Here is a 23,767-nt window from a genome sequence, read left to right on the forward strand (position 1 = left end):
GCTGGCTTTTGAACTTTGCGTCGATAGCAGTCTGGATGGTTTGCTTCCCCTTTGGTCCGGATGACACGATGTCGAATATTTACAAAAACTATCTAAAATATTGACTCGTCAGACCACAGAACACTTTTCCACTTTGCATCAGTCCATCTTAGATGATCTCGGGCCCAGAGAAGCTTGCGGCGTTTCTGGATGTTGTTGATAAATGGCTTTCACTTTGTATAGTAGAGCTTTATCTTGCACTTACAGATGTAACGACGAACTATATTTAGTGACAGTGATTTTCTGAAGTGTTTCTGAGCCTATGTGGTGATATCCTGTAGAGATTGATGTCGGTTTTTGAATCAGTGCCGTCTGAGGGATCGAAAGTCACGGTCATTTAATGTTGGTTTCCGGCCATGCCGCTTACGTGTAGTGATTTCTCCAGATTCTCGGAACCTTTTGATGATATTATGGACCGTAGATGTTGAAATCCCTAAATTTCTTGCAATTGCACTTTGAGAAACGTTGTTCTTAAACTGTTTGACTATTTGCTCACGCAGTTGTGGACAAAGGGATGTACCTTGCCCCATCCTTTCTTGTGAAAGATTGTGCATTTTTTGGGAAGCTATTTTATACCCAATCATGGCACCCACCTGTTCCCAATTAGCCTGCACACCAGTGGGATGTTCCAAATATGTTTGATGAGCATTCCTCAACTTTATCAGTATTTATTGCCACCCTTCCCAACTTCTTTGTCACGTGTTGCTGACATTAAATTCTTAAGTTAATGATTATTTGCAAAAAAAAAAAAAAAATTTACTAGTTTAAACAACAAATATGTTGTCTTTGTAGCATATTCGACTGAATATGGGCTGAAAATGATTTGCAAATCATTGAATTCTGTTTTTATTTCCATCCAACGCAATTTCCCAACTCATATGGAAACGGGGTTTGTACAATGTGGCTACCAATGCAGCTTATGGGTGTTATTAAAACCTCTAAAAATCATCCAAAAACTACCAACAATATTTCATTTACATGTCATGACCTAAAAATTAACGAAGCATTACCAATATTGTTATTATAAGCACTAATGCTAAAAAGTGTCCAAAGGAAAAATAAAGACTAAAGGGACTTAAAAAGACTTCTAAAACACAACATCCTTACATCTCTGCTTTTATAATCTATATTGGGTCAGTACCAAGTAGTGACAGAGTGGAGTTCCCCTTGGAAGAGTTTGAGAAAGAATTCCAGTAGGTCTCTGTGGAACTGCAAGAGTGTTGGCAGGGCCGGTCCTGGGAGCCGGTGACAAGTGGCCTCACTCGACAGGCAGTAACTGTACAAACACAAAAGGAAATAACACTAAGTTGACAACTTTTTCTATACCATTAACCCTACTCCAGTGTTTTTCAACCACTGGGCCGTGAGATACAGTCTGGTGTGACGCGGGAGATTATACAATTTCACCTAATTGGGTTAAATATATTTTTTGCAAATCAGTAATTATAATCTGCAATTGTGCCATTGTTGAGTGTCTGTGCTGTCTAGAGTTGGCAGATTAACCGTGTAATACTCTTCCATATCAGCAGGTGGCAGCAGGTAGCTAATTGCTTTGTAGATGTCGGGAACACAATATGCGAGTTGCCGCTGTAGGTATAAAAGGTATCTAACACTTAAACCAAAAATAAACAAAAGGCGAGTGCTGCTAAGAAAAGGTATTGAAGCTTAGGGATGGCTATGCAAAACCAAACTAAAACGGATCTGGCTGCAAAGTAAACAAAAACAGAATGCTGCACGACAGAAAAGACTTACAGTGTGAGGAGCAGACGGCGTCCACAAAGTACATTCGTACATGAAATGACAATCAACAATGTCCCAACAAAGAAGGATAGCGTCCTCACAACTTAAATAGTCTTGATTGCGAAAACACAGCAGGTGCACAGAATAACGTTCAAAGAATACATGAAACTACTACAGGAAAACACAAACAAAAGAGGAAAATCCACCAAAATAGGAGCGCGAGACAAGAACTAAACACTACTCACAGGAAAACAGCAAAAAACTCAAAATAAGTCACGGCGTGGTGTGCAGGTCGTGACAATACACCTACTTTGAGACAAGAGTTATAGTGATGCATGGTTGGTTGTGGTTTAAATTCATATACAACACTTCCGAGAATGACTTTTTATTGTCAATATCGACTGCTGAGTTTCATTTTATAATGTTTACTGATGGTGGTGTGCCTCTGGATTTTTTCAATAAAAGAATTGTGCCTTGGCTCAAAAACGGTTTAAAAACACAGCCCTACTCAGGGTCCAAATACAATTTTTGTTTACGTGAAGGAGCAAGCTCCCTTTTTTTATCCGTTGTTTTTCGGCAACGTTTTATTTTTCATTTTTATGTGAAAACAAATTTAAGTAATATATTGTATTAATGGACATATAATGCCTATTTGTGCACTTTTGACTAGGGATGTACAGAAAACTTGGCCATCAAAAAAAATCGCTGCACCTCTTGCTGTTCGTCGACATCCAATGACAAAAGTAAAGAGTTTCTAAACACGAGTACAGTCTCCAATAGCGCCAGAAAAAATATATATATTTGTTGCTAATTGTTTATGATAAAGAAAAAGTCACTAAAATGTCTCGAGAAACCTCAAAAGTTCTCAAACAACATTGTATAATAAACAGCAACAATTGAAAAACAGAGTAAAACCATATAGGAAAATATAAATGTAATAAATAAAAACAGATGTTTTTAGATTTACGTATAAAAATGTTGTGTCTCTCTAAAGAAAATACATGCATCATCGCATGTTTTACAAATTATACGATTACATCATATTAGCGCCCTGCGATGATGTGGCGACTAGGTCCAGGGCGTACCCGCCTACCGTTTAAATACAGCTGTGACAGGCGCGACCCCAAAAGCGACAAGCTGTAAAAAATGGATGGATGGACATCATATTAGCCAGGTCTCACCACGTCCCTAGCCACACCGCCACAGGTATATTAGCAATCTGAGGGAAACCCTGTATTTGTATGTACATCAGAGGTGCGAGTTGGCACAGTATCTGCGCACAGATTGCAGATCTGACAAAATGCACACTGTCTCTGTACTCGTCACGCATTTTGACTCCTAAATACGCTTGAGTGGTTCGCTGTCCTCAGATAAGCATTTTCTTGCATTTTTTGCCGGTTTCAGTTTGAATCACAGCCTCTCACTACCTTTTCCCATGCAAAACCTCTTGCATGCGCCTTCAAAAAAATCTAGCATCGCAGAGCATAAAGGCTGTGATTGATCAGCATGTCGAACATTTCCTGTGTACAACTAGTTCAGAGCACTTCTGCCGTCTACAACTTTGCATCAACAATTTACAATTAAAATGACTGTTGTAACAATTGGATCAGTTCCAACTGCAACAACGCTCCGATTCTTTCTTTAATGACCGTTGTTTGTGCTCAATCCTGATAAGAGCTACAAATGCAGTTTTGTGGTGTGCTCTTCTTGACCAGAGGCCAGATGGAATTACGAAATTACCTGATGGCTGTCTCCAGAAAAGGCCATTGCCCTGTCTTGCAGCGAGGACACTGCAACAGCTGACTGAAATATTTTTTCACGGTAGTGGGACCGAGCCAAGGAGGGTTGTTAACAAGTAACCTGTGCAATATTTGCTGGAAACTCCTCATGAAGACAGGTGTGGCACTGCCCTAAAACAGAAGGAAAAAAATGGTGTCAATATTTTTGATGAGTGTCAGCGACACAGACACCAGTCCAGCGATATTGTTCACAGTAAGAAACACCCAGGCTTCTCCAGTAATAGAACAGGTTTTGCAATGTTTTCTAGCCTGAGGCTAATGGAGCAGCAGAGGCAGATGGGAATGTTTGCTTTATCGTAATCCTAGTTCTACCTGCTGGGCGTATTCCATGAGAGAGACCATGTATGGCGCTGGTGGCAGAAACCCTGGGAAAACTGCACTTCGGATTGTGTCCAGAGCTTCAATGGAGAGGCCACATTCTATCATGCTGCCAACATTGCTGAGGTCTGTTTCACTTGCCTTAAAAGAATAAAAGAACAGTGATGAAAGAACAAGTATATGCAAAAAGAAAAAAAGGAGAGATAGAAATAATGGCTCTAACGGCAACAGAGGGAGGGAAAGATGAGGTCAGAAGGGTAATTGAAATTGGAAGTGATCGGCTACCCAAAGTTCCTCTAGGTCATATGCGATCGTCAGTTCTTACCAAATAGCATATGGACTCTAAGGGTGCAGAATGGAAATACACTAGCACTTATAATAGCAATCTGGGGGCGATCTGCTCGGGATAGATACGGAGAGGACAGTCATGTTAATGGGTATGCCAATCAAAATGCTAAGATCAGCTGACAGTGGCGCTAACCAGTGACCTGAGGACAACGCGCCCTCTGTCTCTATGTGACTTTCCATTGAAATGTGTGACATGTAACAAAATGGAATGACCTGATCTTGATGGAACTCATGGTTGTTTTACAGATATACACCATCTTAAAAATGACCAAGGACAGTGGGTAGGCATGTCTACCTGTGACTGAGGATGATACAGGGCATGGTCATCCAGAAATTCAAGGAAGAACATTCTTGGTCGCCTCTAAAGAACAACACTCCAGTTAGTATATATAAAATATATGGAATGCATTAAAATAAATATGAATGCACACCTCTTGTTTGATGGCGTACTCCTTGAGCTCTGTTTCTAGTTCAGAGAAGTCAACATCCACAACACTGGTCTCGTTTGTTTCATAGTCATTTGTTATGTTGAAATTCATGTTGACAGAATTGTTCTGCCAAAAACAAAAAAAACAGCTAATGTCAAAGTTAGGGGAACAAAAATGCAAAATATTAAACTGTTTAGCTTTTGCATTAACGTTTTTATGGTATTTAAAATGAAACGTAAATAAATCAGCAAACTGGTGGCATCAAAATTCTCCAATCCTCGCATAATAAGTAAAAATAAACATAGAGCATACATTTAAATATGTGTCGTAAGTGGAGTGTCAGCTCGAAACCTTTTGTGCAGTAAAAATGCTAAAATTCGGGACGCGCCGCAATCGGCCACCAATCAGTATGAGCTGATTTCCATAAAAATGTACGTGAAGGCCATTGCTGATAAGTTAATAATAATAACCTTCATTACAGCAAAAAAAATGCATTTCTTAGTATATGGATTATACTTCTATAGCGCTTTTCTACCTTCAAGGTACTTATAATTATCTATAATATTTGCTTATGTTACATGTACATCTGACTGCAACAATGGTGACACCACAACAACAGCTGTTACTATCCTCTCACTACACTCTTTAACAAACTACTTGTTCATTATCAGTAATATCTGCTTACTTCCTGCAGTAACGTAGTTCCATCTACAATTCTTAAAGTTTACTGAGCACTTATTTCTTCTGTTGTGTCAAGCTAGCCTAGCTGCGAGCATGCCTGCTACTTGTTTGCTCTAGGTGTATCAAATGTTTCGTCTCATCCTCAGTGATACTGAAAGTAGAACTGTCCTTTTTTGGGGAATTTTGCTTATCATTCACAATGCCAATGTGAGGCAAGAACACATGTTTTTTCTCCAAATGTCTCTAAATTGTAAAATATGGCTCGCACTAGACGGCAAACAATGCAACTAATGAGAGTCATCTATTCCACCTGTAAAGCCCTCTAAAAGTCATTCAACACTCCATTTACATGTCACAATCCGCATCTTAACTGAGTATTAGCAATATTGGTATTATAAAAACTCCCAGAGAAGAACTACTTTGAGTAACATAGCTCCTTGAACACTGAGGTAACATAGCTACCGAGCTGCTGCATCGCCTCTAAATTGGTGACAGTTTGTGCTGGATTATAAATCATGCCTCACATTTTCAAGTAAAAGGTTGCGGCCATTAGGCCACATGTTGGTCAACTTTAAAATTCAACTTAAAACCGATGACATCGCAAGTTAGACACGGCAAGACGCTCCTTTCCTCCCAGCTTTTTTCTACCTAAGACACGAAAAATATGATTTACTTTAAATAAATCCTGGGAACACAAGTCTTATGCTGAAAGATATATACATATCACTCAGCATCCCAGTGTGAGCGGACATTGTACAGTAAGTGTCAAGTGATTGATTATTGTTTGTAGTTTGTATTTCTTGTTTAGTACTTACGGTATCCTACGTATATTCAGGTTCAAAAATATAAGGGTGTGGAAGATCATTTGTCCCAAAGTAGTCGTTGTTGGTTTTCATGAAGTCTTCCATGATTAATAGAAATGTTCTCTCTAATTTTTCATGTTTGAGCAAATGCAAAAACTCCCTGAGCATTCAGTGTAGCACATGTGAGCAACATCGGACCTGCACACTGTTGCCATTCCAGCAACACACCTATCTCAAACCTGACATCATAACTATTTAAATATCTTATTAGTATAATCAAATGACAGCAGTCATTTCCATGGGAATATTTTCTAATACAGGTGACTGGGCCCACTCACTGGTACAAGGAAAATAACAAAAAAAAACATTTATTAGCCATGTACTAGTATTGTATGTTTGAGTGGGGGTTCTGCTTTGGAAATAATGTGTACCCCTTTCAGAGATCACCTTGAGTTCCCCTTAAAACATTCTCATGTTGCACAATGAGATATAAGCATGGGATAAAGTGTTTGTTCCTGTAACTTTTTGTCTGTAAAATCTTTCTTATAAGCATGTATGTTATGTAGTAACAGCAATTCATGATTAATATCCATAAATTAACATTCTTAATAAATGAAAGTAGAATAAGCACACATCTGATTGGGAAGTCATTGTGTAAAGACCTGCAATTTACACTTTGTGTGGTGTAGAAGTTGTCCAACATTTTGTGTGGCCATAAACGCATCATTGGATAAATGCCATGAGTGTGTGTGTTGGTGCAGGTGAGAAAGAGTTAGCGGTTCCTGTTGATATGACAAATAAAATAGATGCCGGGTTTGTACGGCAGACAATGACCAGTTTTGCTCAATAAAGTGACCGATGGAATATATGTCCTCCTCAAAGTGTTTCCGTACACGTTACACTAATTGAACAACATTGACGAACATTGTTTTTCTGTTGTAGCTGCTTGTTGTCACCTGTGACTCACAGATTCGCATTGCAAACTCATACAGAATAAAGTATGTTTTCATTTTGTTTACAGTTCAGATATGATTTGATTTTGTGAGCGGCATTGTTTTTCTGTGCACAATTGCGCAGGGGCGCGCCTTAAAGGGAGCATTGATTAGTAACAGTTGTTGTTGAAGGGAAGAGCGAACGTAACAACGCACTCTGTAAAATCAATGTGCCCCCCAAAAATATTAAAGCAATGCAAATGACCAAAATAATTTGAATGAGCTGTAGGTACGCATTTAACGTACCTACAGCATGTATATAAAACATTGTTAGGTTTTTTTTTAAAGGGCATAAGAGACGGACAAGATCGAATCTCCAATACATGCATTGTTAGCTGACTCTTGCTAGTGTTTATTTACAATTTAGAAAGCATAAACAATAGGGGTGTAACGGTTTTGTGGATACCGCGCTATTTTGGTTTTCAATGATATAGTGAGGCTTGACGATATTTAACAAAACACTTAAGTGTGTAATTTTTTCTGTCACTTTTAATAGGGTCTGAAAATAAACTACACCCCCCAGGATCCTCTGCGCAGTCCGAGGCGCAAAAGTAGAGGCGCGTAACGCCGTAAACAGAAAGTGAAGTGTGTTTGTAGTTGATGAGAGGAATTGCTTTTTTTGGAAATGTTTTGAAAAATGTCATCATAATCTATCCACAACTATTTGGGTTATGTTCAAGCGGTAGAAATGGATGGGTGTTAACAAACACATTCACCTGGGGATAGGTTGATTGGCAACACTAAATCGGCCCTAGTGTGTGAATGTGAGTGTGAATGCTGTCTGTCTATCTGTGTTGGCCCTGCGATAAGTTGGCGACTTGTCCAGGTTGTACCCCGCCTTCCGCCCGATTATAGCTAAGGTAAGCGCCAGCGCCCCCCGTGACCCCAAAAAGGGAATAAGCGGTAGGAAATGGATGGATTATCTGATAATGTTATAAGGAATGTTTAACATAAATCAATTTAGGGATGTAGATATCTGGTCAGGACACTCCTCACTCTTTTGTCTTCACCTTCATTGTCTATTCATTTTTGGTGACTTCATATACTCTGGACTTAGACGTTGAGTCTGCGACAGACATGGTGGACAATAACTGATGCAGTCTGCTTTGCCAGTCCAAAAGCTTTGCAAATTTTCGTAATCTTCCCTCGACGGCCAGGTAATATAAAGCACATGCTACCTTTTTTATCACATCCACGGGAGCCCACATTCTTGTTGTCTCTCCTCCAACAAATGGACAAAGTTTTTCCGTAACTAGAATCACAGCTGACCAAAGCCTTTGAAAGTTATCTTGCCGTCTGAGAAGTGTTGTATCTGAAATAGCTGCAATCGCTTTCTCTTAAGGTATTCATGTGTGATTTCCACAAGCGTCTGTACAGACAGAAGGAGAAACATGGGCATGTCTGGATGACTTGCCTCCATATTTCCAGTGGTTAGCTAAGAGTTACGTGACCGCTTTATCTGTGTTGACCCTGTGATGAGGTGGCGACTTGTCCAGGGTGTACCCCGCCTACCGCCCGAATACAGCTGAGATAGGCTTCAGCACCCCCAAAGACCCCGGAAGGGACAAGCGGTAGAAAATAGAAGGATGGATGCATGTTAACAAACAAACAATGGTGAAAACATTACTTCTTTGGTGGAGGTGTGATAGTAATTTCCAAGCCAACACAGAGCCAGGTGGTAACGGCGTACTCCTTGCAGATGATCACCCAAAAAAATTTCCAATTCGGGAAATATGAGGAAACTGAAAAAGAATTTGATGAATCCTCAATCCATCCACCCTTGTTCCCACCACTTTTTTCTCTGGATGTCACGGGGGGCTGGAGCCTGTCTGCCGAGCTGCACTCGGCCGGATGGCAGCTTACACCCTGGAAATGTCGCCTTCTCAGAAATGTCATCCAGGAAAGATATGAGAGTTCAATGAAGCCAAACAACAGTTTATATGGGTATTTACATTATTAAAATTGTTAGTCAAACTTATGCGAAACGACATATTCTGGACTGATATGAACATTTCCATTGTGGAGGACACTGCTCGACAGAGAGCAAAAGTTGAAAGACACTAAAGTGAACATTATTGTTTCACACTGGATGTGTTTACATTGCTACTTTAAAGACAAGCAACTGTATTTTTTTCTTTTTTTAAATAATATTTGCTTCAAACAGTGGATGCACTTAAAATTAATGTTTGTAGTAAGTAACGAGTATTATTAGAACATTTTAGCATTATATCTGTGTTCAATTATAGTATGTGTGTTTATCTTAAACACTCCTGCCACTTAATTTTACACACTATAACATTTTTAAATGGTAAATGTGTTATACTTGTATAGCGCTTTTCTACCTTCAAGGTACTAAAAAGCGCTTTGACACTAATTCTACATTCACCCATTTACACACACATTCACAAACTGATGGCGGGAGCTGCAACGCAAGGCGCTAACCACGACCCATCAGGAACAAGGGGGAACTGTCTTGCTTGAGGACATAACGGACAAGTCTTAAGTCTTTTTTTTGTGGACATATAGCACAATGATATCATACCATGATAATATCGTACTATGAGATTTGATACTGTTACATGCCTATTAATCAATCAATCAATCAGTTTATTTATATAGCCTCTCATCACAAGTGCCACAAAAGGATTCACAAACCAAAACATCCCATATTCTGAACCCACATCCGGGCAAGAAAAAAACTCCAAAAGCCCGATACAAAAAGAGATTAAGATGCGTGCTTGTCTCACACAGGGATTGTAAAAGATCGGCAAAATTCCCGATAAAGCTCAGTTCCCTTTTAAGATGTAAGAAATGTAGTGTATTCGCTGAAATATAGATGATTATCATTATCATAGGGAGCAGCTCTACACGATGCACTGTATGGAGATACACAATTAGTTGCAAGCCTGTCAGCCGGGAGACTAAAACATACTAGCCAGAAAGGATCAGTGTTTGTAATCAGCATTGAAAGGCATTCTTTAGCTATGTCGATCACATACTTTTTCAAGAAAATTGTTCCATGCCGTTTGGTGGCCAATTGATTGGCACATTCTTGTTAAACAGTAACATTGCAAAGAGTAAATATGTCAATTATTACTTACCCCAAAGAGGTGCTTGACAATGTGGCTTACAGGAATGCAAGGAGCATTGTGGGATCTTGCATCAATTGTAATTGGCTTAGCCATAACATGAGTGATGGACACATCCGCTGGAGGAGGATAGCTGTATACACTGGCACAGCCCGCTTTCAGGAGCCTGAGAAAAATCATTCATCTCAGAGTTTATTAAAATATTATAAAAAATATGCCATATTATTTAGGAGAGTCAACCAACCGTTTGAACACGGGCGAGCGGTTAGTATTTCGGACCATGAGAAGAACCCTCCAGCCCTGGAAGGCCCCGCTTATTTTCCCACTGATCACCTTCTCTCTCCACTGTCTGACAGGATAGAAGACAGACTTGGTGCCTGTGGAAACAGACAGCTCGTACGGTTCCTCCGGGAGCCAGGAACCATTCTTAACGCTGTCCAGAACATAGTTTACAGTAACGACCCACTTTCCTGGGGAGAGAGAAGCAACAGTAATGAGAACACATGGTACAAAGCAGAGTCGTGTCAATTGCAACATTTCTTTTAAGTTTTTTCCTTGTGTGGATATTAAAAAGCAAGTATTTAGTTTAAATATGTGGACATTTTTTACTGCTAAAAAGTGTAGCAATGCAAGGCAAGCATGACTTTTTGAAGTCCATGCTGGCGAACTGTAAATTGCAAATGGTCTGCGAGTCGGCCTAATCTCTGACCCTACTGCATATACTGCTAGCGTAATGAAAAGATTGCTTTTAAAAATATGACAAAAGCTGTATTGGATATTCAGCTCAGTGAACATCTACAGGAAAATAATACAGTACAAGTGTGTTTTGCCTTTTCTTCGGCTTGTTTTGTGTTTCTTAGTGCGGCCACAGGGTGCTAAAAAAAAATCGATTCACTTCCAAATTGAAATTTCCCTCCGGCTACTCCGACTTCCTCCCACCTCCAAAGACATGCACGTGGGGATAGGTTGATTGGCAACACTAAATCTGCCCTAGTGTGAATGTTGTCTGTCTGTGTTGGCCCTGCGATGAGGTGGCGACTTGTCCAGGGTGTACGCCACCTTCTGCCCGAATGGAGCTGAGAGAGGCTCCAGCACCCCCCACGACCCCGAAATGGACAAGCGGTAGAAAATGGGTGGTTGGATGAGTATTGCATGTGTATGTATTCTTATTTGCCAAGTATTCTAAAGCTTGGATTGGATTTGAGTTGCTCCATTTTGTTTTATTGGATTAACGTTCTGTGATTTTGGTGAATAACATTTTTACAAATAGTTCTTTTTCAAAACCTTTTAAAGCCAGCACAGCAGCCAAGAAAAGTTTTTGTATCCTGTAACTCGTTTTGAAAAGGTTTTATTATAATTCATATATCAAATAATATATCAAGAGAATTGTGTTGAATAGTTTATTCTGAATTGAATAGTCACCTCAAGAATGGGAATCGTGAGGTGCTCAAAGATTCCCGCCTTTAGTTAACAGTGATGGGAAAGTGTGATGTGTTTGTTTTGCTCTGCTGCCGCCTGTTTGCTTTCCATTAAACTACCTGGTTTTGGGATGAAGGGGCGGAGCACTGCTCACACACCTGCAGCCTATTTGGACTTGGATTATTTAAGCTTCCCTGCCAGTTCACTCATTGCAAATTGATTGTTGGGTGCTTCATTCTTTCCTCTCGCTTGTCTACTTCCTGCGATCATCTCCCACTTAACCTGTCCAGTAACTCTGTCCCGGTATGGCTGTGCTGTTATGTCCTACACTCCTTTTAAGCACATTGTTTTTTTCCAATCCTTTTGAGGTGTGTTTTCCCTTCTGTTTCCACTCCTTGTGAGTGCTCCTTTGTTTGCTAAACATTGTTATTAGTGGAAGCTGTTCATCTCTGCTCTGGGGTGCTTTTCTGGCTTAGCCGATCATAACAGAAAGTGTAAAGACAAGCGGTGTACCGTTATATTATTGATATCGAATATCGGTCCAATGTCAGCAAAAAATAAGTATCAGATTATATTTGTATGCATCAAAACTCTCCAGAATGAGGCTGTTTTACAAGCATTCCTAAGTTTGCAACGAACATACAAGGTTGGTATTATCTTGTATTTTAGTGAAGTTATTTACAAGACGTAAACATAATAGGCTTTTGGCTAACAGGAGATAGCGGCTACCCAACAGCTAAGTACATAAGCTTAATTGAACAATAGTGAAGTCTAAAATCCCACATTAATCAATATAAACAAGTGTCAATTATAATAGCATATTACTTACACATACAGTTCCCAAAGCAGATTCGTATAAGAAAGTATCTAGTAACAAACGTGTCCGCATCATTTAATTTACTGCATTATGAGCTTAATTTATTGAATTATTGTAAACTAATTTCCACTCCACTTTTGTGAGGTTTGCCTTTTTCATACTTTGTACACTGAGTAATTTCCCTTGCTCAAGCCTTTCCAGACATTCCACACTACAAAATAAAAGCGTGTATTATGATTTGTGATGATGTTGTATCGGATCAATATTGGTATTGGCCAACATCCAATATAGTTATCATATAGGCCTAACTGTCAATGGAACTTACAGCAACATTGGAAATTGTCTGGCATTTCAGTCCAATATTAGTTATACAATGTAATTCAACTCATTGATGACACACATGGAAACAGGCAACCACACTTCCCTGCACTTCTTCAAAAGGTTAGTAACCTGTCTTTATTCTAGGTGAATTGCATTTTTGTGTATGGCAAGTCTTAAATTATAGTCAAGGATGTTATCATTTTAACTTAAAATATTGTGTGTACAGATAATACAGGTTATGTAATGGTAAAACTTTTTTTTTTTAAATAGCCTCTTTATTTTGACCCGCAAGACACAATGAGTTTAACAAAGCATCACAGCAGAATGCTTTAAAAATAATCTAAAATACAAAGATGTCTCTAATTGCTACATGTTTGTTGCCATCTTGCAAACAATGTGAGTAAATCACATCAACAACCCTTGAAAGTACTGAGACATAATGGACCAGCCTTCACTTATATGACAAAATCCAAATAACATTCCCTAGTCATGTTGCAAAAGAAAACAAATCCAACTAACTTAAAGGTCAACACAAATGGTCACACATAAAACAACCTGCTCACTGAACATTGTGGATATTATGAAAAATGTCCAAACACCATACAAAACTAAAAATGACACCCATTTAAATCCATTAAAGTGCATGATGGGAAAATTTGAAATTACTCTCTCCACATTTATCCATTTTTGGCGCATTTTAGCTGCTTGATAAAAAATTTATTTAGAAGGTCGTCACGGAAGTAAACAAGATAGGAGTCAAACGTGCACATACTTTTATTATGTAAATATACATTATATTAATTGTATATTCATCAAATTAATATATGTATACACACACAAATAATATGTAGGTATGTATGTATGCGTGTGTTACTTTGCATGCAGTTGGCTTTCAGCCAACGGACAATTCTTTGTAGCCTAATGTGGCTGTCAAGTCAAAAAGTGTGGACACCCCTGATCTTGTGGTAAGCAAAGAATCCCTTGAATAAAGTACAGTCTTTTATTTTCCTATATTTAAACAGTTTTACTGTTAAAACTGTGTAATATAACAGTTACCTACAATATGAAATATACTTCTTAGTTAAAACCTCTGCCTTGTTTTTAATGAATATGTAAGCCTACTACCCTACTGTATTTCAATGTTTGTCATTATGGTGGTACTTGGAGAATCAAAAGTTCTCTGAGGTGGTACTTGGGGTAGGAGGGGAGTTTGACAACCACACATGCAGACCAGAAGAAAGTATTTTAAATATAGAAAATCATAATATGACATGACCCCTTTAGTGTTAATAGTATTACTCAATATGACCAACCTGCAGCACAAGATGCCAAAAACTTCTCACTGGATAAAACTTGAGGGACTATGAGATGTGTGCAAGCGCTCTGGAAAACCTGAAAAATAACGCAGCATGAATTGAAGCCAGACATACAACTTTTAGCATAAATGTATAATCATGTGTTATTTACTGAGCCCCCGATGTACTTTCCATCCAACTGATGGATGCCCTGGATCAAAAACCTCTTCTCATCCCGAATTTTGATCCCAGAAATCTGAAAGACATGAGAGCAGCTCGCCATACTTCCAGCTGTAAGAAAATGGAGAAAACGGAACCAAGTTCTGTGAACAAAGTGTTGCAGGAACACATTTCACAGTAATTACAGCAAACAATGCTGCAGCACAGGTCTGACCACAGTCATTGCCATTCCATTTCACCTAGCAAACGTTTAAGAGGTATAATAAAATGTATTTTTAGCATATCTACAAAATAAATTGTCTCACCTAAAATACTAAATAGTGACTATTGATTTCCAGTTTTGTTTTATCAAAAACCGCACCGTCCTGTGGATGGCGCGCCAAATATTTTCACAATGCAACAATCCGGTATTACGGTAACAAAACAAACGTACGTGTCTCTTCTAGTTGTACCCCCATGAAGTCTTACCGCCAGAAACACACAGCATCTAGTTGATCAAAAACATTTACAACCGGCAGCTGAGATAGGCTTCAGCGACCCCCAAAAAGGGACTAGCGGTAGAAAAGCAATGTAAACGTTTTCATAATATTCGCGCATTTGCTTTATTTCCTGGCTGAGTGACGTCACCGTACAGTCACCGCACAGACTATAATTTGTTTTGCAGGGGGGTGAACGCTCCTAAAAGTAACATTTGCCTACATTCAATGCTCTATAGTTCGAGGGTTCGTCAATTTATTTCAGTATTATAAAATTATTTTAAAGGCCGTTAAAACAGGATAAAACGTTTAACTGTTCATATATTCCGTTTAAAATGGTTGTCCACATTTTACGTGACAAATTGAGCGGGTCCAAAAAGCGGAAGTTATCAGGAAACTACTTCCGGGTTGTTGTCACGGACGCTTGTTGTCCCCGGAAATAAGAAAATAACTGAATGCTATGCAACGCGGCTTGAGAAACCGAGATCATTGTTTTTGCTGCACAAACTTGCAAACTATTATCTACCGACGAAACCAGTAATGCACCGATTTGTTTCCTAAATTTGTCCTCGGAGCCGGGGTTTTCACTGCAACGGTACAACACACTCACGTAACGGTATTAACGTTACACGTGATCATGTAAACATGGCGAGTTTACTGTCATTTGCAAACATGCACGTCTGGACTGTGCATAACTGCAGATGACTCTGTGTGTGTGTTGCCATCCTGCAGCGGATGCATACTGCATCAAGAGGAGATCATTAACATTTATTGACAGGTAAGAACTAAAATGTTTTATTTACCTAATTAAACACGCTTTTAGGCCATTGTTGTTAACAGGCAGTTTATTTAAGCAGATGTGCATGCAATTGTTGTAAGCACAATACCAATGGCGCACAATTTGCAAAATGCGCAACCGCATTTTGCAAATTTAATGTCAAATCAAATCAAATCATATGTTTATTGGATTCATCATTATACAGTGTACATCCACGACTGAACTACTGACTAAACTACTACCAAGTGTGGATTCAGGCCGGGTGGCCTATTTCAAGTTCCAGGTAACCCTACATTATTATATTTTATAAATAGTAAACCAAGTTGTGGTAGTAGTTTGGTCAGTAGTTCTGTCGTGGATGTACACTGCATAGTGATGAATCCAATCAACGTTTGATTTGATTTGACATTAAATTTGCAAAATGCGGTTGCACATTTTGCAAATTGCGCGCCATTGGTATTGTGCTTACAACATTAACATACAAGAGCCGCCAGACAAGGTGTCTCTAATCCTAACACAACAATGTATTGTAATAGATTTTGAACATTTCCGAGTCAAAAATTTTAATGTCAGTCATATTAATTTTCAGCCACTAATTGTGTCTCACTTTATTTGTACATTTTGCCTACCTTCATTTTTATAACTTAAAACCTGCTAGCCAAAAATGTACAACAATTCTTTTCAACAAAAGAGGGGAAATATAACCTTATATGAAGATCTAATTTAAAACATTTGTATGCACGCACAACACTTAAAGGCCTACTGAAACCCACTACCACCCACCACGCAGTCTGATAGTTTATATTTCAATGACGAAATATGACCATTGCAACACATGCCAATACGGCCTTTTTAGTATACTAAATTGCAATTTAAAATTTCCCAGGACTTTTTTCTTGAAAACGTTGCGTAATGATGACGTGTACGTGTGACGTCACAGGCTGTTATGAATATGAGCGCTGCGCACACACACAACTAAAAGTCGTCTGCTTTAACGGCATAATTACACAGTATTTTGGAGATCTGTGTTGCTGAATCTTTTGCAATTTGTTCAATTAATATTGGAGAAGTCAAAGTAGAAAGACGGAGTTGGGAAGCTTTAGCCTTTAACCACACAAACACACAGTGATTCCTTGTTTAAAATTCACGGAAGTGAAACTTTCCTATGGATCAGAGCGGACATGGATCCCGACTACATGTCAACCAGCAGGTTTCAGTGAGAAAATTGTGGTTCAAAAGTCACCACTTACCGGATATCAGCTGAGCTTCTGCCTCCCGTACAGCTGCCGTCGACTTCCCGAGACACTGCGCGTCAACACCCGGCCGTGGACGTACACTTCCGACTATCAGGTACTGTTAAACTCACTAAAACACTAGCAACACAATAGAAAGATAAGGGATTTCCCAGTATTATCCTAGTAAATGTCTCTAAAAACATACGAATCCGTCTCAATGCAACGCGATTGTAATCACGTTTTGTTTTTGTTTTTTTTCTAGTCCGTCGCTATCAATATCCTCAAACACAAATCTTTCATCCTCGCTCAGAGTAATGGGGAAATTGTCGTTTTCTCGGTCGGAATAGCTGTTTTTGTTGGAGGCTCCCATTAAAATCAATGTGAATATATGAGGAGCCATCAACATGTGACATCATCGTCTGCGACATCCGGTAGAGGCAGGGCTTTTCTCCAGTTGCAAACTTTATCGTGGATGTTCTCTACTACATCCTTTCAGCAAAATATGGCAATATCGCGAAATGATCAAGTATGACACATAGAATGGACCTGCTATTCCCATTTAAATAAGAACATCTCATTTCAGTAGGCCTTTAAAACCTTTAGCATATCTGTATGTGTAGTTGGCCCCGTGATGAAGTGGGGAATTGTCCAGGGTGTACCCCGCCTACCGCCCGAATGCAGCTGAGATAGGCTCCAGCACCCCCCGCAGCCCCGAACGGGACAAGCTGTAGAAAATAGATGGATGGATGAATGAAATAAAATTATGGAATAGATTAACCAAATAAATCAAACAAATCACCGACATGATTCCGTTTAAGAGACTGTTCAAACTACAAGTGTTCACAAAGTACACAGACCAAGAATTATGATGAACATCTTGAACCGTTTTTTTGGTTTACTTTTTATTCATTAAGACAAAGATTATGTATTTTTTTAATATTTGTTTGCTTACGATGGTATATTATGTATTTGTTATTTATTTGTTCACTGTTCTGTTACAGAGACAAGGAAATGGAATAAAATTGCTATGGTATGAAAATGGGTAGGATTAAATAAGCTCTGCTTCTTCCTACTCCTTTTCGGACATGCTGTAAGGAAACAACTGAAATTGTGTGATGCGTTACATTGTATCGTATGCATGTTCCAAATAAACTGAAACTGAACTGAAACATAAAGTTACGTCTTAATGACATAATACAGTAATTTGTATAATTGTATAACAGTAATTCCAATGTCATTTGTTTTAATAATTATTTAGTGCAATTATTAATCAAAAGCCACATGAGTAACCGTGTCATGTTAGGATATTTTTTGGAGAAAAAAAACACGATTACCTGTAATACTTCTCATGTAGCAGTTTTTATATTTATTTTGCACACAAAAAAATCTATATACCCTAGTTAATAGGTTATAATAGTATATAGTATATGCCACAGATTTTTGCAGAAATATATTGGTATGTTAGCATTTGCCGTTTTTTTTTTTTTTTTTTAAACTAGTGAACAATTGTTGTAGCGTGTACATCTCACACATTGTTTTTGCAATTGTTCTAAACTGCTTTAAATTAGTGGTTCCGTATAATCCAGTTGAATATTGAGGATTTTAATGCCGATTTTTGGCAGTGAAGAGAGTTGTGCTATATCGACGCTATACGATTATAAATTATATAAATCTGCCTGCTATATCGTGATAATGCAAGTTGACGACACATTGTAAATGTGTCCAGCAAGTTTGACAACGACTAGAGAACACATCCCTCAACACACTGTAACATATTTGCTTGCAGCTAACGTCCCTCTACAGTGCAAAGGTGTTTTCTAAATTAGCAACCCTAGCGTCTATGCCCACAAATAAAGTAATTTTCTTACAAGTATATTTATCACTTTATAATAATAATAATAATAATTGATTAGATTTATATCGCGCTTTTTCTATTGTTAGATACTCAAAGCGCTCACAGAGAAGTGTGAATCCACTACATACCTTATGAGGCTAGGTTAGCCATGCTAAACACTAAGTTGGACACCTTGAATATAGACAGCAATGATACTAAGTATAGTATTTGTATATGGTCGATACTACAGTGATTTGACCAATATTTTTCATTAGTCCAAACTCTATTGCCGTTTTTCTTATTGTTTTTAAAACTCAGCAAATAGGTTTCAGGACAAAAAAGGAATTTAGGGGGTCAAAACCTAATGATTTAAATGAACATCAGTAGTAGGATATAATTTAACTAGTTCATTGATATCGTTACACCCCTATCCTGTTTTTTTGCCTGATTATAATTGTGCTAAAATATTAATCATTCAATCATAATGAGCATTTTACCAATTAATATCAGCATTGGTATGGCCAATACTTCCCTGATACCCTAATTTGTAGTTTTGCTCCAAACTAATAAAGTATTGAAACAACAGAAGAATAAGTGCTTTTTACGTGTTAACAGAAGTGTAGATAGATTCATGTCACAATATGAAGTTACCAGACATTAATAATGAATTAGCAAGTAGATATTTCATAGTTTGGAAAAAAATAAAACAATAAATTACACAATATCTTACCGCATACATCAGCAACTAACTTATTACAAAAGAAAGCTGCAATATACACTATATTGCCAAAAGTATTTGGCCACCCATCCAAATGATCAGAATCAGGTGTCCTAATCACTTGGCCTGGCGACAGGTGTATAAAATCGAGCACTTAGGCATGGAGACTGTTTCTACAAACATTTGGGAAAGAATGGGCCGCTCTCAGGAGCTCAGTGATTTCCAGCATGGAACTGTCATAGGATGCCACCTGTGCAACAAATCAAGTCGTGAAATTTTCTCGCTCTTAAATACTCCGAAGTCCACTGTCTGCTTTATTATAAGAAAATGGAAGCGTTAGGAAACAACAGCAACTCAGCCACGACGTGGTAGGCCACATAAACTGACAGAGAGGGATCGGCAGATGTTGAAGGGCATAGTGCAAAGAGGTCGCCGACTTCCTGCACAGTCAGTTGCTAAAGAGCTCCAAACTTCAGGTCACCTTCCAATTAGCCCACGTACAATACACAAAGAGCTTCATGGAATGGGTTTCCATGGCCGAGCAGCTGCATCTAAGTCATACATCATCAAGTCCAATGCAAGGCGTTGGTTAAAATGGTAAATGGTTGAACTTGCATAGCGCTTTTCTATCCCTTTTTAAGGAGCCCAAAGCGCTTTGATAGTATTTCCACATTCACCCATTCACACACACATTCACACACTGATGGTGGGAGATGCCATGCAAAGCGCTAACCAGGACCCATCAGGGGCACGGGTGAAGTGTCTTGCTCAGGACACAATGGACGTGACTACGATGGTAGAAGGTGGGGATTGAACCAGTAACTTTCATACTACTGGCACGGCCACTCTCCCAACATGTTCTCTGGAGTGATGAATCACGCTTTTCCATCTGGCAATCCGATGGACCAGTCTGGGTTTGGAGGTTACCAAGAGAACGGTACATTTCGGACTGCTTGTGTGAAATTGGGCGAAATAGGAATTATGGTGTAGGGGTTGTTTTTCAGGAATTGGGCTTGGCCTCTTATTTCCAGTGAAAGGAATGTTGAATGCTCCAGGATACCAACACATTTTGGACACCATGCTCCCAGTTTGGAGCGGGCCCCTTCCTCCTCCAACATGACTGTGCACCAGTGCACAAAGCAAGCAAGCAATTAGCACGGAGTCTGAGAGCCATGACTTCTCGACCAACATCAGTGCGTAACCTCACCAATGCGTTTTTGGAGGAATGGTGGAACATTCCTATAAACACACTGCTCAACCTTGTGGACAGCCTTCCCAGATGAGTTGAAGCTGTAATAGCTGCAAAAGGTGGACCGACATCATATTGAACCCTACGGGTTAGGAATCGGATGGCACTTCAAGTTCATATGTGAGTCAAGGTAATATAATGTGTGTCGCATTATAGATTTTGGCCGTATCGCCCATCCCTCGGTGTCAATGGATAATATTTCCCTCGTGTGTAGAGAAAAGTGACCAATACTTTAGCGCAAAGTTCTATTGATGTAATATCTTCTCAGTAGATGCTCTTCATGGGTGAAACAGTGAATATGAAACCATTCACCCCCCACTGGCAAACATGCATGACATAGTTGTAAGTAGTATTATGATGCTCAACTATCCACCTGTTTAATAAAGTGTTGCCTTTGCAAAACCATTAGATGCACCTTTTAAAAATAATGTTGGCTTTTGCTCAATATGCTCTAAGTGGCTTTAAAGTGGTGGCCTGGGGGATGTGCTGCTAAATATTTCAGTACGAACTTGTCCCCGCAAATGGTGTGTTAGTCTGTGGCAGACAAGCAGCGGCAAGAGAGATTGGATGATGATGATGATGGTATTGGTGTGTGTGTCTATGTGTGTGTGTGTGTGTGTGTGTGTGTGTGTGTGTGTGTGTGTGTGTGTGTGTGTGTTTTCTTTGCTCTAATAGCTGTTGGGTTGATGTATCAGGCAGACAAGTGTCTGCTCCAGCTGTCCCAGTAGCAGCACTGGGGAGACACACTGGGGCACCTCCAACATCTGCTTTGTAAAAAAAGACTAATGACACAAAGATGAAGGTTGGATGTTTGCACGTTTTGTACTAATGAGAACCTGTGTGCTGTGCTCACACTGCCAGGACACTTCATTAGGTACACTTGCATAACTTAACATCCATAAAGTGCTCTTTCGGAAATTCCGCTTTGATTTTAAACAACTACCCCTTTGTTTATGACGGGGAATTGGGTCGGTGGTAAATATGCCTCATATTAATTATATACTTTCATAGTTGAAACAGTTTAGAACCATCTAAATATGTTTTCTAACATAAGAAAAGCTCTCTCTACATGAAATAACACCCACCTTTACACATTCACCCAATATAGTTGCATTGTGTAGGTTCTATTGAAGATAGTATTTTACTTGCCGGAAGCATCGTTGTTATACTACAACACATATTTGTCATGTACTCTCCTTTTTGCACAATATAACAGCCATTTTTTTAAAAACAAAGTTAATAGACACGTTTTGAGCTTTTCTGAAGACTGTTTATTGTTGTTAGTCATTAAACCCGTTGCGTCTTCTTCGTTGGTTCGTGGCAGCTGTTTTTTTGTTTTATTATCAATCCATTCATTTTCTACCGGATGTCCGTTTCAGGGACGCGGGGGTGTTGTTGTTATTATTATTATTATTATTATTATTGTTATTGTTATCAATAATATTACACAAGTACAAAAAAGCAATACTGTATAAAACCCCAAAAAGTCCATCCATTCGTCCATTTTCTACCGTTTCTCAATTTTTGGGGTAGGGGGGGGGGGGGGTATTATTATTATTAATACTAATAATAATAATATGACACAAGTACACCAAAAGTGATACAGTATGAAATGCATAAAAATTATGGATTAGAAAAAAATAAGACAGAAAAATCCAAGCAAAAAAAACAACAAAACAAATTACAATTAGTGAGTAGAACAATGCAGGTGTTATTGGTATTTTGGTAACTTAAGTATTTTTGCCTTTTGGTTTATGTGTTGCCTTGTAAGGAAGTAGTGTCTCAGTTCGTTCGTGTAATAATGTGAGTTTGGTTTATTGTGACCATTTGGTTGTATGTATGTGGTATTTTGATGGTGGATACATCCCGAAAGGGACAAGCGGTAGAAAAAGCATGGATGGATTGTTAAATCTTCTTCCTTGGTGACAACTTTTTTTTCTTTGTTGGTGGAGTCTTTTTTTTGTCAATGTTATTGACGGCTATTTATTTCATGTTGGGGGTGGTTATTTATTCCATGTTGGTGATGGCTATTTCTTCTTCGTTGGTAGTTGTTGTCTGTCGGATATTTCTTCCAGTCTGGCATCAGAGCTTGCAATCAAAATTTAAAAAAATTAGAACGGTTCCGGCAAAATCGTAATGTTGGTCCTGGTTGCAATCGGATACCAACCCCAGTCAGCAGGCTCACTGGAGCAGTTCCAACATTTTTGGATTTCTGACCTCACAAATGTGTCCCAATACTTTTGCCCACACAGTGAAAAAACACAAATGAACATGTGCGCATGTGGACCCTGTAACACACACACACACACACACACACACACACACACACAAACAGTTGATATACAGCAGGTTTGCCCACACTTTTTCTGCAGGCGAGCTACTTTTCAATTGACCAAGTCGAGGGAATCTACCTCATTCATATAAATCATTTATATATATTTATTTATGAAAGAGATGTTTTTGTCAACAAGTTGAAGGTGTTTAATGATAATACAAGCATGTTTAACACATATAGAGTCCTTTCTTTTATGCAGACACGAATATAAGTTGGTGTATTACCTGATTCTGATGACTTGCATTGATTGGAATCAGACAGTAGTGATGATAACGTCCACATTTTCAAATACAGGAGAAAAAAACTCCTCCTTTTTGTCCAATACCACATGAATGTGGTTGCTTTTTGGCATCTTATTTGTCCAGCTTCCATACGCCTTTTTATGCACTTTACAAGAAATGCATTGGCGGCAAACTCCGTATCTTACTAGCGCAGGCAGGATGAAGCAGCGCTTTTATTGTAAAGACAGGAACTGTGCAGTCAGTCTTTAGAGTTTTGACGGGATGTACTCCCCGAGAGTCTGTTGAAATACAAACCATATGGGTTGGGAAATTGTGTTAGATTTAAATATAAACGGAATACAATGATTTGCAAATCATTTTCATCCCATATTCAGTTGAATATGCTACAAAGACAACATATTTGATGTTCAAACTAATAAACATTTTTTTTTTGCAAATAATCATTAACTTTAGAATCTGATGCCAGCAACACGTGACAAAGAAGTTGGGAAAGGTGGCAATAAATACTGATAAAGTTGAGGAATGCTCATCAAACACTTATTTGGAACATCCCAGGTGTGCAAGCTAATTGGGAAAAGGGGGGATGCCATGATTGGGTATAAAACAGCTTCCCAAAAAATGCTCAGTCTTT

General features: G+C 38.8%; 2 protein-coding genes and 1 long non-coding RNA gene across 11 annotated transcripts in view; 2 read left to right on the forward strand and 1 right to left on the reverse strand.

Moving 5' to 3' along the window:
* slf1 (SMC5-SMC6 complex localization factor 1) overlaps positions 1-14,911 on the reverse strand; it is a 107,945-nt gene extending 93,034 nt beyond the window's left edge. For 3 of the 6 annotated variants that reach the window (XM_061906251.1, XM_061906247.1, XM_061906245.1), the window contains exons 1-10: positions 14,703-14,900; positions 14,262-14,380; positions 14,108-14,186; positions 10,482-10,707; positions 10,250-10,403; positions 4,676-4,798; positions 4,540-4,605; positions 3,891-4,037; positions 3,520-3,689; positions 1,181-1,315 (exon numbers count right to left, since the gene is read on the reverse strand). In XM_061906251.1, the coding sequence (XP_061762235.1) occupies positions 1,181-1,315; positions 3,520-3,689; positions 3,891-4,037; positions 4,540-4,605; positions 4,676-4,798; positions 10,250-10,403; positions 10,482-10,707; positions 14,108-14,186; positions 14,262-14,380; positions 14,703-14,727 (1,244 nt within the window). In that variant the 5' untranslated portion in view covers positions 14,728-14,900. Of the gene's footprint in view, positions 1-1,180; positions 1,316-3,519; positions 3,690-3,890; positions 4,038-4,539; positions 4,606-4,675; positions 4,799-10,249; positions 10,404-10,481; positions 10,708-14,107; positions 14,187-14,261; positions 14,381-14,574 lie in introns of all 6 variants that reach the window. The other 3 variants (XM_061906249.1, XM_061906246.1, XM_061906248.1) reach the window with 3 other exon arrangements.
* Positions 3,613-4,681, forward strand: LOC133556377 (uncharacterized). Its single transcript, XR_009807507.1, has 2 exons — positions 3,613-4,022; positions 4,491-4,681. It is a non-coding gene; the product is annotated as an uncharacterized LOC133556377 (long non-coding RNA).
* Positions 14,912-15,163: 252 nt separating the features above from the next.
* The window catches only part of kiaa0825 (KIAA0825 ortholog), a 523,244-nt gene continuing 514,640 nt past the window's right edge, over positions 15,164-23,767 (forward strand). For 3 of the 4 annotated variants that reach the window (XM_061906241.1, XM_061906244.1, XM_061906243.1), the window contains exon 1: positions 15,164-15,523. The gene's annotated coding sequence lies outside the window, so the exon portion shown is untranslated. Of the gene's footprint in view, positions 15,524-16,806; positions 16,874-23,767 lie in introns of all 4 variants that reach the window. The other variant, XM_061906242.1, reaches the window with a different exon arrangement.

Source organism: Nerophis ophidion, linkage group LG07, assembly GCF_033978795.1.
Source record: "Nerophis ophidion isolate RoL-2023_Sa linkage group LG07, RoL_Noph_v1.0, whole genome shotgun sequence".
In the NCBI taxonomy this organism is placed as follows: Eukaryota; Metazoa; Chordata; class Actinopteri; order Syngnathiformes; family Syngnathidae; genus Nerophis; species Nerophis ophidion.